At 37.6% G+C, this 15,842-nt stretch overlaps 2 protein-coding genes and 1 long non-coding RNA gene across 3 annotated transcripts; 2 read left to right on the top strand and 1 right to left on the bottom strand.

The window, feature by feature from the left end:
* Positions 1-3,123: 3,123 nt before the first annotated feature.
* LOC108479027 (uncharacterized) lies at positions 3,124-3,763 on the top strand. The gene has a single exon (XM_017781459.2). It carries the CDS (start codon positions 3,229-3,231, stop codon positions 3,676-3,678), a length of 450 nt encoding a protein of 149 aa, XP_017636948.1. The 5' UTR covers positions 3,124-3,228; the 3' UTR covers positions 3,679-3,763.
* A 1,728-nt stretch (positions 3,764-5,491) lies between these two features.
* Positions 5,492-6,484, bottom strand: LOC108477312 (uncharacterized). The gene is made up of 2 exons (XR_001870235.2): positions 6,251-6,484; positions 5,492-5,931 (listed from the first exon to the last, which is right to left on the bottom strand). It is a non-coding gene; the product is annotated as an uncharacterized LOC108477312 (long non-coding RNA).
* A 6,639-nt stretch (positions 6,485-13,123) lies between these two features.
* LOC128285376 (uncharacterized) lies at positions 13,124-14,729 on the top strand. Its single transcript, XM_053022884.1, has 3 exons — positions 13,124-13,489; positions 13,596-14,189; positions 14,286-14,729. Exons 1-3 carry the CDS (start codon positions 13,124-13,126, stop codon positions 14,727-14,729), a joined length of 1,404 nt encoding a protein of 467 aa, XP_052878844.1.
* Positions 14,730-15,842: the final 1,113 nt, after the last annotated feature.

Raw genomic sequence — 15,842 nt, 5'->3', positions numbered from 1 at the left:
ATTTTCTTTCGAAATTGACATGTTGTGGTATTTATAGCAATAAAGTTATTTACCTGGATTGTACCTGTGTTTTGTATGAAGTTGACTAAATCATTCTCTACTTTCAACCACTCGATCTTCTCCACTATCCTCGACCTCAATTTGCTATAGTGTGGGCTCTATTAGCAAATCAATGAAAACTTTATTGTGAAACTTTAACGGGTTGTAAATCGAAAGAAGATTTCTTGTCAAAAGATAGAATTTATTTAAGAAAATAGTGTTTCTACATTTGGATAGAATATCAATGTATACAAATATTAACCAAATAATAATATTTAAATCGGAAAATGCAACTCCTACTAAGAGTGTACCATTGGGGCGGCAACAGCAACCTTTTTCTGGGACTAGGGCTTTCCACAATTTGCTGTTAAATTAGTCTTGTCAGACCTTGTCATATATCAAATCAATTATATGTGTATTTAAATCAACTCATATAATTTATTCAAACCCGATAAATATATTTTCGTATACACAAATTCTATTTATTTTTTTAATTAATTCAAATAATCAATCATATTAATTAAATTATTTTCTCAACCCAATTTTAATTCTATTAAAATTATAACGATTTTATCGTGCTAGAATCTATGAACAATTTAACTTAATTATCTTGTTATCGTGAAACTATAATGACTTGATTAATTTAATTTGTTCTTCAAACTTAAATTATTTAATTTCATATTAAATAATAATTCGGAGACATAAATTAATTCCAAGTCATTTCTTGTTCATGGTAAGAAAACACATTCACTGCGGATAGTGATACATGCGATCAATTTCTCTAGTTTGTTCTTTCACATTTTTCATTTCATTAATTAATGCAAGCCATCAAGGTTATACTGAGTTAGCTGAGGGATCAGTTAGACATATATAATTATGGCTAAAATAATTTGTAATTAAGTTCTAACTCTCTATCCATTAATTATAACATTATTTATCATGATTGAACTCTCCCCATTATCTATCATTAGCAAAACAACTTTGCTAAGTGTTTGTTTAATAACCTTCTCATATGTGTTACCGTCATAGGATATCTTTAATCCATTTAGGATAAATTCATTCTCTCAATATAATTCTATTTTATCTGATGATAATTATTACATTTCCCTTCCTGAAAAATCAAATACTAATAAATAGGGTTGATTAAACCATTTATTATTCTTGTTGGAAATTCTTTTCCAAAAATTTCAATAAAACAACATATCTCCTCTAAACTTCTTTTCGGTTTTCTTTCTAATCCATTCTTTAGGCTTCTGGAATTGATCTGTAAGTGTTCTAGTTACTCTTATTTGGTTTCCAGAATCCCAAGGATCATTAAACAAGTTCAACAGGCTACTTATGTCCTAAGTCTCATCCAATTCAAGTTCAACAAGGATTCTTCTTGTTCTTGGCCAAACCTTGCTTATTCTCCATTCCTATTCTTTTCATTTTTATTCGTATTGGATTATATATGACTTTGAGAATTTGTTGCTTAATTTTTCAGATTTAAATAGGTCTTGATCATGTTCTCCTGCTTCAAGTGGAACTCCTTTCAGATTGAGTCTTTTCATATCTAATTAAATCCTTACAGAGTATCATGGGCTTCCTTATACGTGCTCTTGGGGGTTGTGAGGTGACAATTCATTTCTTTATGCTTCATTTTTGTGCTAAATGCTCCACACCACTAACACTGCGTCAGGGGGCTTGAAGCTTGGAGACTATGCCATACGTCTCCCTCTATAATCACCCGTGGATAAGATCTTCTTAATGCACAAATCGAACGCGGTAACAAAAGCCTGTGCCTCGAGAATTTCGGACCAAAGGCCTCAGCAATGCTGGCCACCGACACACACCAAAGCCGCGTCACCCAATCGGTCCCACCCCTACTGCCAGTTTCCCATAAGCCGCCTCCACATTGAGCTTGAGTACATAGGGAAACCATTTAATAGCATATAATTATGCAAGTAGACTTCCACTTGGAGACTACGCGCGTGTTCAAAGACGGGATGCTTGGAGCCTTTTGCCAGACACCACCATAAGTTGTAATGCACGCTCAATCCAATCAATGCAGCGTTCATCATCCTCTGCCAATAGGGCCTCGTTTAATCCCTTATCGCATGGATGATTGTCTCTCCTGGTGCATAAATGTCAATGCAATCAACATAAGAATTTTTTTTTTATCAAATCAACAAAATAAAAATAATGTAAAACTAAAGGGACATTTTTAGCTTGGTTGTATTTTTGGAGACGTAATGGAAAAAATATGGGTAAAACATCAATCATAAAATATTGAGTAGTGTGAACTGTAAACAGTAGATTTATAATATTTTAATTATTTTTATATAATACTTAGAATTACTCGTAAAAAATATATATATTTGAGTGTGCTTAAACTTCTTACGAGTTAAAGATTTAGTTGGCGATTATGGTTTTAATTTCAATTATAGACTAATATTATTTTATTTGATTATTTTGATGAAAACTTTCACTTTTATATTTTGAAATGTTTATATTTGATTATTGATTGTTTTATATTTTATCATTAACAAAATTAATAATTTATTTTCAATTAATATGACAATTTTATAGGTAAAAACACACTTGAATTTTAAATTGACCTCAACTCAATTGCACCCATAAACTCAAGCAAGTTTCAAATTCTAATCCGTATAAAAAAAATGCGAAGAACCGGTGAACAGAAAACGATATTTGATATATGAAAAGAGTATGTTTATGATAAGTCCAAACGAAGCGAAGACTTGACTGGTCACACCGCTTGTGACAATTTTAATTTTCTAATAGAAGAATTACTTAAATTCGAAGAAATAATTATGTATTTGAAGTTGTGTTTTAAATTGCGACGATCTCAACATCACCAACAGTTGATTCAAGAATCTATTACGGAAACGTAGCAAGATTAAACAAATCAATCAACTTTATTAATAGTTTCTCACCGACCTTCATTACTATACCATGTTCCTCAACAAAAGAAAATATAAACCTGAAACCGACCAACTTTTTTAGATATAAATCTACCAATATTTTATTTGCAACTAGGTGATTAGCCATGTGTCAAGCTTTAATTTAATGTCATTTGAGATCAACGATACATCTTGACATTCATGTCTATAAATAAATTGTGGAACGCATAGCTATAATATTCATCATCCATTCTGTAGTTTAACTGCATAGATTTTTCCAATTTCAACTATGGAATCAGCTTCTCTTTCTTCCTCTTCTTTCCTTCCATCTCTACATTCCCGGAAAATGTTTACCCCACGGTGGCACGATAAAAGGTCTCGCTGCAGTCTGGTTTTTGCAGCCGGAAGAGAGTCTCAACAATGGAATCACAGTGGACAACTAGTGAATGAAAGCTTGATCGTGTTAAGGAAACGGATTCATGATATGAAGATTATTGAGAGAAATTATGAGCCACCGGCGGATTGGATGGAGTGGGAGAAGCAGTATTATACATCGTACAACGAGTTCATTTGCCAAATTGTGGGGTTATTGCAATCGTATTTGATGAATACCAAACCTAGCTTGGCTCTTGGGATTTTAGCGTTGGTTACAATCTACTTGCAAGCATCCATAATCATGGATTTAGTGCACTTGGTTCAGGCTGCCAATGGAATCTTGTCTACTATCGGTTTCCATTGACATTTAAATTGTATATAAAGTCGTAGGCTCGGAGCTTAGCAATGCATAAATAAATTGTACATATTAAATTGGGTTAATGTAAAAATTTGTCTAGAAATTAAAAATTTTCACTATACTTACTTACCACTATACTTCAACCTTATATTAATGCCACTGTAACACCCCAAACCCGGCCTACATGTTATGGCCGAATCCGAGAGTGTTACAAAGAAGGGTTTTGAAATCAGTGTTACTTCAATAAAACTTTGTAAAGTTGTTCAATAAATCATCCAAGTTCTATATCCCATATTTGTTTACGTAACTATTATTGAAATCGTTATTTAATTAATTCTTTTGCCAAAACATAATTTAGAGCGAAAGTCTTTAAAACCGTTATATTTTGGAAATCTAATTCGTATTTTTAGGAAAGAAAATCTTTGTTTTTGTAAAACAAAGTTTCTAGTCAACAGTCATGATAAAAGAGTCAAAACGAAATCCAAATCCAAAAAAAAAAAATCAAACAATCTGGAGAGTCCAAAATTACATAACTCTCATAAATAATCCTTAATTAAATAAAAACCAATATTTAAATTCTGTTCATAAACTTGTGATCACCATGAGACTCCGCCGCACTGATCCTTTTAAGTCTGTGGATTACCTGTACATAACAAACAAACAGACGTGAGTTTTCGTAAACTCAGTGTGTAACCCAACAGAAGTAGACATGCAATATACACAAAAATCTCATATACAGACAGATACAGATGTGGACTTAGATTCATGACAGATGCAGATAATAGAATTAGATAAACAGAGCAGATATTCAGAGTCCTACACCCATCCTTTACACACCATCTCTGACCATCCCATCACACCAAGTGAGGTTAAAAACACCCACCCATCCCTACGCACCATATAGTGTTGATGCAGCACATATCAGATAATATGCAGACAAGCTGCCAGAATATAGGCGAAGAGTCGCCATACAGATCACTTCCTCCACATATATATATAATTCCCATCTCCAAACACAGATACAAAATACAAATGCAGATATATCAGATTAAACATGCTTAACATGCTCGTATACAAATGGATACATACTTAAATAGTATAGTCAAACATACATTTAGTATCTTACTCAGATTAGTCTATTAGAATACCATCGCACATAAAATAGGTTTTGGTTAGCATTTATCGACCCTACGGTAGGCCCATAGTCAATCGGAACGACTCGTGCGACCCTAGAGAAAGTTTTAGAATTATGAGCCCGCATGCCCGTGTAGGTTTACAAGTCCGTATGGCCCACACGGCCTGGCCCAAAACCCACACACCCATGTGGCATTCCCGTGTGGGCCCACATGGCCACTCTCACACCATTACACGGTCGTGTCCTGCGCATGGCCATGCTGTTGTCAAACATACGGCTGTGTCTCACACATAGCCAGCCACACGGTCAAGCACACGTCCGTGTGGCGTCGACAGAATGCTTTTTCGGCTTTCGCAGAAGCTTGATTTTTTCGTGTTAGGAGTGCACACTTGATTCGTTTCGATGCGAAAACAATCCCGAGCCTTTAGAAACCTAAAAACAAAATACCCAACACCGATTTAGAAGTTTGATTAACGAATTTGTCAACAAGAACCAACACAAAGCTGACTTATAACCACCGACGACAAACCACCTCTAACGCACACTATTTGTTGGAATGCAATTCTCCGCCTCATAACCTTCACCTAATCACAGAATCCGCCAATTAATCACTACAGTTTAACATCACTAAACTCAAACCAAAAGTTAAAAGGATGCAAATTTTTACTTACAAGCTAATTAAAGAACCAAGAAATCGCAGTAGCGACGATTGAATAAAGGATTCACAGACTGAATCAAAGGAAAACGAAAGGAAGTTTACCGATAAGGGAAAAATGTTAGAAGGGGGTATAGTGGGCCAAATATGCCCAGGCCCGTTACAAACAAACCAAGTAAATAAATAAATATAATTAAAAACCCAAAAAATATTACATGGCCAATAATGTCCTATTACAAACCCAAATACCCAAAACAGTCCCTCTAGCCCAAATCTGATGGCCCAATACTGAAAATGAGCCCAAATGGCCCAAAAGGTTTCAGCAACCCTAGGTCATCCCTTCCTCGTTTGCGCCGCAACCCTCTACAGCCTCCAGACCTCGCATGGTGCCAGCGCCTCAGCAGCTACATCGCCCCAGTCTCCGTACCCTCCAGCGCCAGCGCCCAGCCCTCATACACACTCCCCATACCTGCAAAAACATACAAACGCATAGCAAATACAAACAAACGAAGGAAAGAGAGAGGAATGAAATTTATATTTCAATTTTTTATTTTGTCCTTTTGGTTTTCTCTTCGGCTATAAAACCTTTGTTTTAATTGTAAAGAGGGGTTCCCCCTTTTGAAAATAGAAAGAGATACATACGCAATAGCAAAGCAAAAGAAAAAATAGACGAAAAGAAGGTGATTTTCCCTTCTCCCTTTTTTTAATTCTCTGCTCTTCTTGTTTTTATTTACTCAATTCCTCTGTTATTTTATCATCAAAAAGAAAAAGAAAGTGACGAAGCTTACCTGCGTTCCGAAACGTTCGAGTCCCCACTTGTTTCACTACCGTCGAAATACAGTGTTGATTTGGGGCTGGTAAGCGAGACCCATGAATCCCCTTGGTTCAATGAAACCTCGATTGACAACTCTATGGGTCGAAAGAAGAGGCAGAAGAACAGTCATTTGGGGAGACCATTGATCGGCTGAACATTAAAAGGGGGAAAACTTTGGTTTTTTCTCCTTTTTTTTTTCTTTGTGTGAGCGGCTAACCGTTTCATTAGGGTTAGTTTAGGCTATTAAAAGGAAGGATTAGGTGATGCCGTTTTGGCCAATGTCAATGGCCTCAAAACGACACCATGTGGCAGCCCAATACTCAATAACCCGACCCGCGCTAGGTTCAAACTCGCGCATTGGGTCTTTGAGGGGTAATTATGCGTCTGGTCCTCCCTATTTGCGTAATGACTCAATTGGCTGCTATTTTTTTTGTTCCTTTTTTTTTAAATTCGACCCTTATAATTTATGTGCATTTCATTTTAGTCCATAATGAAGCGCAGCATTTTGGAGCCTAGAATAATTCCTGTTTCAGTCCTTCCATATTTGTGTACATTACGCGCCGGCCCTTTTGTATTTTAACCGTTTATATTATTTAAATTTTTATTTTAGTTTGATTTCGATTTTTTTTTTTTTAGATTCATTTCATGTTTCTATTCATGTTCATTTATTTGCATAAATTGTATCATTGGTATCACTTATTTTTTATTTTATAATTTTGGTAATCATATTTTCACATTTTGCATACTATTTTTTCTTTTATTATATAAATGTTCTTATACATACACAATTACATATATATATATAGGTACTTTGTAATAAAGCTAATTCCACTTTGTATAAACTATTAATCGCATATCATTTTGTACTCGTATTTCCTCTTAAATTTGTTTTATATTCTTTTACATAATCCTATATAATATGTCTTTTAAATTATTATTACAGTATGTATATATATTTATTGATGCCTATGCTTCATCCATTATGTATCTCTAAATCTATGTATTTTTGTACGTATAGTTTTCCACGTATGTGAGCATGTTCTTAAATCTACTATGTAATCTATTATAAAATTAATTTAAGCCTAAAATATTATCATTTCTATGTTATTTTACATGTATTTGCTTTTAAATTCATAGGTATACATGCTAATACACTTATTACTTTAATAGTTTTTTATTTTCCTTTTTTGAAATACTTTTTGCTTTATGATTTATTCAAGTATTTTCTTTATATATGTATATACATGAAATTATTTTGGAAACTCCATCTTTGTAGTTATAAAATGATTATGTTTCAATATTTTCATTCTATATTACTTTCGTGTGTTATATAGCCTCTTATTTAAATCTTTTGATATAAAGGTAAGTATATAATTTTAGACCAACCTAAGATTTTATATATATTATTATTAATTTAATGATTATTTTCAAAGCTATTTATATGTACATATGTTTTATAAATATATTATGTGTATTTATGTTTTGTCGTATATCTTTGTTATTCTTTTGTATTATATATTATTTAAACTATCATGTACTTTGTCAATTTTTAAATAAATTTGTGTCTAGAATAGCCTACATGCAATTTGATTTAAACTTTCATTCTATAATATTTATTCCAAAACTATATAGTTACCCATAGTTCTCGTATAAATTTGTCAACCCACATGTTATGTGTCCATTTATTCGTCTTCATTTAAAAATAGTTTTATACCATGTTATGTCTTCGATTTACATCTTGCTTGCGTATCTAGTATTAATCATTTTATTTCCTATGCATGTTATCGTGGCATTATTCATTTATTCATTGTTTCATAGTAATTATTCTCCATGCATTATTGCAATCGGGTTACACTTTTAGGTTAGCTAATTTTAATTATTAATATGTTAGTTGATCACATCTCGTATATGTCTATTACCTCATATCATCATTTTCCATCTTAGTTTTTGAAATATGGTTTTTTCTATAAAACCCGAATCTTATGATTGATTTTGTCTTATTTCAAATCGAATTAATACGTCTTAAACTAGCTTTATAATCATTCATTCAAAAATTCTTCAAATCGAAGACGGGATTCGATGTTTGGCAATTCACGGAATCGCGCCCTAACGTGTTGGGTTGTAATTCCGCGTTTGCTCGAAATAATCAAATATCACTTCAAAATTTCACTCACGCCTTTTAAAATTCCTCAAAATAAAGACGAGGTTCAATATTTAGCAATTCGCGGAATCGTACCCTAACGTGTTGGGTTGCAATTTTGCGTTTGCTCAAAATAATTGGGCTTCCCTTCAAAATTCCATTCATATCTTCTAAAAATTTTTAAAACGAAGGCAATATTCGGCGTTTGACAATTCAGGAATCATGCCCTATCGTGCTGGGTTGTGGTTTCTGGTTTGCTCAAAATGATCGAACATTCCTTTACTTTTTCACTCATGTTTTAAAAAAAATACTTAAAAACAAAGATGATGTTCAATGTTCGGCGATTTGAGAATCGAGCCCTATCGTGCTGGGTTGCGCTTGTTCATTTGTCCAAAATAATCGAATATCTCCTCAAAATTTTCACACGTATTTTATAAAGTAAGATAATGGTCAATATTTGGAAATTCAAGGAATCGTACCCTACTGTGCTGGGTTTCGTTTTTTTCGTTGGACTAAATAGTTGAGTATCCTTCTGTAATTCTCAAATTATATACTTTCGGACATCGAAAGAAGAAATTTTGGCAACCAACTCGGATTACTCGAACGTTATAAAAGGAACCACATTTCAAAAACTTTTAATTTAGACACAAGGATAGTATTTAATCGATTTGGTACCAATTTTGGGCGTAATGAGGGTGTTAATCCTTCCTCATGCGTAACCGACTCCCGAACCTGTTTTCTCAAAAATTCGTAAACCAAAATCTTTGTTTTAGTAAACTAAAAAGGTTATGACTTCATTCTTAGGTGATCCGATCACACCAAAACAAAGATCGGTGGCGACTCCATATTTTCATTTTCCAAAAAGTCGATTCCACCATTTTTCATTAAAATTAAAAATTTTAAATCGAGGGATGGTTTTGACAGCTTGGCGACTCCATTGGGGACGGAACTTGAGAGTCAAGCCATAAAAATCGATTATTTACTATTCTTTTGTTAAAAGACCGAAAATTTATTTTAAAAAAAAATCATGTATCTTTCTATTGCATTTGATTGTATGTTTGTGAGGGTCTTGTAGAATAGCACTGCATTCCATTGCATGACTATTGTGGTTACACCTTCCAAGTGGGAGTAAGAAACTACGCTTTCGTGAGGTTTTCACCTCCGCATGGGCTAGTGGATTGCTTCCGGGGTACATACGTACCTATGATTTCGTGAGATTTTCATCTCCGCATGGTTATAGGGAAATGTATCCCCCCGAACCGAGCTCGATCTATATGAGCCTATAATGGGTGAGGATTGAGGAATCGGCTGGTTCGGGTACCCCTTTTCCTAGAACTAAACCACATATAGTGAACCTTAGGAGCTATCCTTGGGTGAAGTTGTGTCGAGCCTTAGTACTTACCCGTATATGCGCTATAATTATTGTTTATATGCTTGTATTTTATCGCTATTATTTGATACTAATCGGTGTTTTGTTTTGATTATCTTTTTTGCATGACATTGCATATTAAAGGAGGCATTAATCCGCATTCAATTACTAAGTTAGAAAATTTGACATGGAGAATGAATTTCTTATTAAAGTCGAGGATAATGCGGCCGTTCGTGCTTGGTCAGAGAGGCTACAATCTGAGAGGGGGGATAGCTTGGCAGAAGGGTATGTATCGGAGCTGCAGGATTTCACTCGCGTCAATGTAGTACAGAATGAGCTGCAAGAGTTGAGAGACATTTGGGCTAGTTTGGATGAAGGGATTAAGCAGTTGTTTTACCAAAACTACGGTGACATATCCTACCTGCTAGACATTAGAGTGGATAAGCATTTGTTCCGAGCCCTGGTGCAGTTTTGGAATTCCGCGTACAAGTGTTTCACTTTTGGAGAAGTGGATTTGGTACCTACTTTGGAGGAATACACTACGCTGCTTAGGTGTCCAAAGATTCAGGTTCGGAAGACTTATGCCCAGGTTTTTAGTAATCAGGCTTTCGTGAAGAAACTGATGAGCACTTCTGGGAAGAGCGAGCCTTGGGTCACCGCTCGGATTTAGCAAAAAGGAGATAGCAAATGTATCCCTTGGGAGAATTTACGAGATTTGATCTTGACGCATCCAGATGAAAGAAAGAGGGTCGATATATTTGCCTTAAACATCTACGGATTAGTGATCTTTCCTAAGGCTTTGAGGCATGTGGACGAGGCGGTCATTGACTTGTTCGATCGCCTTGAAAAGGGAATCACACCGGTACCGACAATATTGGCAGAAACGTTCAGATCTTTGAGCTCATGTCGGAAGACAAGCGAGGGGCAATTTATTGGATGTGCTCAACTATTGATGGTATGGTTTCATGAGCACTTTTGGAAGGTAGACAAGGTTTCCTATCGAGTCTTTTCCGAAGGTTATTCCCCTTTGAAAGAAGAGGCAGCTATACAGAGGAGAGAGGATATCTCGGAGGAGAAGTGGATGGATATTCTTCAAAACCTCAAGGAGGAGGATATCGAGTGGAGAGCTTATTGGATGGTTCCTGATGAGATCATGTACCGATGTGGTAACTTTGATTGGATGCCGTTGTTAGGAATTTGGGGAGCTACCGGGTATACTCCACTGCTAGCCTTGAGGCAATATAAGTCGAGGCAGTTTGTACCCACGACTTACGGACTTGCTCAGAGTGAATTCTCGTTTAAAGGTGCTCACTATAAGAAGAGAGTTCGGTAATTATCAGATGCTTGGAAGCAAACTTGTTGGATGAAAAGGTTAGCCGTCGGTTCCATGGTAACACCCGAGTACAGCGAGTGGTTTAAGAAGAGGATTAATGACAATATTCCTTGGCCAAGCTTGGAGAGTGCTCGACCTGTCGGGGAACAATTACAAGTCGCCCTATCAGAATTGGAGATTATAAGACAAGATTTCGAGAAGAAGAGTTTAGAGCTTGGGAAGAAGATCGAATAATTGGAGGAAGAAAATATGCACCTAAGGTTAGAAGCTGATATCCAGAGGTCAGAGGTTGAAAAGCGGAAAAAAGGGAAAACTAAGGCCGAAGAAGACCTAGACAGCTTGAAGACTGACTATAAGAAGCTGCGTCTGTCTATGAGAACTGCGGGGTTAGGTAAGACGTCCAAACAATGGCGCCATGAAATTCGAGAAGAAAAGGCTAGTACCGACCGGCGGGAAAGGAAATTCTGAGAAGCTCAGGCACAAAACGAAGATTTGGAGAAAAGTCTGTCGGAAAGTAGAAATGAGCGAGGGGAATTAAGGGCTAGAGTGACAGAACTCGAGAAGTCTCTGCATCAATACCGAAACCACAACACTGCGATGGAATTGAGGGCAAGCTTGAGCAAGATAGAAGAAATGAAAGGAAAAATAGAAGAGTTAGAGGCGTCGCTGCAAAACTGCGAGATGCGGATCCAGTTTTTTAAAGCAAACGAGGATCGTTGGAAAGAGCAGTTTCACCATGCGCAAGACCAAGTCAGAAATAGAGATTACCTCATGGGGGAAGCCATAACCTAGATTTGGGAGGTAGCAGACTACTTGCAAACTTTAGCGGTTCAGGCGGACACACTGAGCGTGAAATATGAGTTAGAGTCGGAGCGCGGACAAGAGCTGGCCTCGTTGCTTAGAAAAATTAGAACTTTAAGTGTTAGAACGAAATTTTATTTGTAACTCGACTTTTTTTAAAAGATTTTATTTTCAAGTGAAATTTTCTAAGGGCAGTTGAATCAAAATTTATGTCTCTTTTGCATTCATGCATTTTCATTACATCACATCATTATGCATTAAAAGCCATAAGAGTTTTCTAATTAATTAACTAAAAATTATTTCAGTAACTTGGAAACCAACGAAAACCAACCAACCACGCACCCCTACGATACAAGGAAAAAATCAATGGATAAGAGACTCGAGAATTGGAGCAGATGCAAAAAGGCATGCAAGAACAAATGCAGTCTCAGATGCAAGAGCAGCTAGCCAAGATTCAGCGAGAGATGAAGGAGCAAATGATGGAGTCCCAAAGGGAAATGATGAGTCAGTTATCCTAATTGCTATTAGGAGGAACGGATAAGGGAAAGGGCCCCATGGACAGAATTGAAGAAACTAACGAAGATCCTCAATACCCCCTAGCTTCACTCCGATGCATGTACCGATGAAGCTTGAAATTAACCTACCGAAACCATCTGTCACGATCATGCCCCAGCCGGTTCAGGCTGGAGCTTCAATACCGATGAACCTCCAAATCGGCTCAGGCTCTAACTTTGTCAACAACCCGAACTATCCACCCGTTCCCGACTTGGATGAAATTGCTGAAGAAGAAAAGGCGAGGATGGATTCATAAAAACAATTGGAAGAACGGTGTAGATGGCTTGAGGAGAAATTTAAAGCCATGGAAAGCGCTGATCATCATTAAGAGATTGATGCCAAGGACCTAAGTTTGGTCCTAGATTTAGTTCTTCCTCCTAAATTCAAAATGCCCGAATTCGAGAAATACAATGGAACAAGTTACCCTGAAGCTCATATCACTATGTTCTACAGGCGAATGACGGGATATGTTAACAATGACCAGCTATTAATCCACTGCTTTCAAGATAGTCTGGTCGAGGCGGCGTCTAAGTGGTACAACAAATTAAGCCGCTCTAAGATTAACTCGTGGAAGGACCTGGCCCAGGCCTTTATGAAGCAATACAGTCATGTGACGGACATGACCCCCGATAGAATCACTCTCTAGAATATGGAGAAAAAGTCAAATGAAAGCTTCAGACAGTACGCACAAAGGTGGAGAGAAGTGGCCATACAAGTTCAACCGCCGCTTCTAGAAAAAGAGACGACAATACTCTTTATTAACACCTTGAAAGCCCCTTTTATCACTTATATGTTGGGAAGCGCCACCAAGAGCTTCTCCGACATAGTGATGACGAGAGAAATGACCGAAAATGCTGTAAGGAGCGGCAAGATAGAATCGGGAGAGAGTGCTAGGAAGTTAGCCCCGAGAAAAAGGGACAATGAAGTAAACAACACGAGCACATTCAACAAAGGGCAGTCCAAGTCAATTACCGTAAATCAACCCAAAACGGTGACTACCAATCAACAAAGCTCTGTAAGACAAGAATCCAATATGAGGAAGAATAAAGAAAGGCCATAATTCACCCCTGTACCCATGACGTATAGGGAGTTGTTCCAGAACCTGTTCAACGCTCATGTAGTATCCCCTTTCTACCTGGAGCCACTGCAGCCCCCGTATCCCAAATGGTATGACACAAATGCCCAATGTGAATACCATAGGAATTACTGGGCACTCAATCGAAAATTGCACTGCGTTCAAGAAAGTGGTCGAAAGACTCATTAAGGTGGGAATCGTGAGATTTGATGATCCAGCCACGCCCAATGTAGTAGGAAACCTACTCCCCAATCATACCGACCAAGGAGTGAATGGTATAAGTGAAGGCTTGAACAAGAAGACCAAGTACGAGGTGGCAGAAGTCAAGACCCCGTTGAGGCGGGTATGGAAAGAGATGACCAAGAGAGGATTGATAGCATTGGATCCAAGGGAAGAATCCGAAGAAGAGAGAAACTACTGTGAGTTTCATGACGAGGTGGGGCATGAAATCCAAGAATGTGTCGAATTCAGGGCCCTCGTGCAGAACATGATAGATAACAAAGAAACAGAATTCTATGAAGAAGCTAAAAGCCCCATAGAGGGAAATGTATGCGCATCCGAGGGAGAATCAAAGGCGCAGAATCAAAAACCTAATTATCCCGTGGTGATCATTTCGAGACCCAAAAATAATGAAGCTGGAGTACAAATGCCACCGAGGGTCATAATCCAAAGACCTGCAGTCTTCCCTTACAAAGACAGCAAAAAGGTCCCATAGAATTATCATTGCAGTGTGAAGATACCGGGAAAAGAGAGCCTGGTTGGCGCTTCAAGAGGGGATCAAGACAGAGGTTCCTATACATGTAGCGGGAGGCATTATGATACGGTGAATGAGGAGGAACAACCCACAAAAGGAAAAGCCCAGGTGGTCGAGAAAATGAAGGGAAAAGCAACCAAACTTGTTAATGAGCCAATTAACGAAGAGGAGGCCAAGGAGTTTTTAAAATTCCTAAAGCATAGCGAATACAGTGTGGTGGAACAGCTACGTAAACAACCAGCCCGCATTTCAGTACTGGCCTTACTTCTAAGCTGGGAAGTTCATCGTAGCACACTAATGAAGGTCTTAAACGAGACATATGTTGCCAATGATATATCTGTTAGCAAGCTGGATCGGTTGGTGAGCAACATAAATGCCGACAATTATATCTTCTTTAATGGTGACGAGATACCACCCGGGGCATGAGGTCGACTAAAGCTCTGCATATCACCACACGCTGTAAAGGGTACACGCTGCCAGGCGTACTGATTGACAATGGATCAGCTTTGGACGTCCTGCCATTGACCACGTTGAACAGATTACCTATAGACAGCTCTCACATGAAGGAGTGCCAGAACATCGTGAAGGCATTCGATGGCACGGAAAGAAAAGTGATGGGCAGAATCGAGGTACCTCTCCAGATTGGGCCAAACACATATGAGGTGGATTTTCTCGTGATGGTTATCAAGTCCTCATACAATTGCTTATTGGGGAGGCCTTGGATACATTCAGTTGGGGCAGTGCCTTCCTTGTTGCATCAAAAGTTGAAGCTAGTATCGGAGGGGAGGTTGATAACGATCAAGGCTGAAGAAGATATTATTGCAACTGTGAGCAATAATGCACCCTATTTGGAGATAGATGATGAAGCAATCGAATGCTCATTTCGATCTTTAGAATTTGTTAACGCGACGTTCATCGCCAAGGGAAGCAAAATTTTGGTGCCGAAATTATCCAAAACCACGAGCATGAGCCTCTAGTTGACGATTGGAAAAGGGGCCCTACCCGGAAGGGGGCTTGGGAAACATTTGCAAGAAAGGGCTGAAACGCCTATGCTGAAAGACAAGAGAGACCGCTTCGGCCTAGAATTTAAGCTGGATGTTAAACAACGGAGAAGGGAGCTGGAAAAGAAGCAAGAAAGAAGCAGAGCTCGATTAACGGGAGGAAATCAAGTGGGAACCAATGACGTTCCCCCACATATCGAAAACATTTGTGTCCGAGGGAATCACTCATCCCAAGAGAGACACACCAATGATGGGAGCTATAGAAGAAAGCCTGGAAAGTTTGAACATCAACGTCTTGTACGAAGAGGGGACTGGAAGAGAAAAGTTGTCGGACATTTGCCCCTACACGCCTGGAAGTGTTCTGGACAACTGGACTGTGGAAGAGATCCCTATAGTTTTTAGAACGGATTCAAAGTAATGTCTAAAACACACTTATTGCTCTAGGCCTAGGAGTGATAAGAATCTTTTGTGAAATAGGCTGATGTTTAAAAACGATATTTCAATAAAATACACGGTTATTATCATTTTTGAGCAAATG

Source organism: Gossypium arboreum, chromosome 12 (genome assembly GCF_025698485.1).
Source record: "Gossypium arboreum isolate Shixiya-1 chromosome 12, ASM2569848v2, whole genome shotgun sequence".
NCBI classification, from domain to species: Eukaryota; Viridiplantae; Streptophyta; class Magnoliopsida; order Malvales; family Malvaceae; genus Gossypium; species Gossypium arboreum.
Note: the sequence above shows the minus strand (reverse complement) of the source record. Positions and strands in the feature narration are given on the sequence as shown.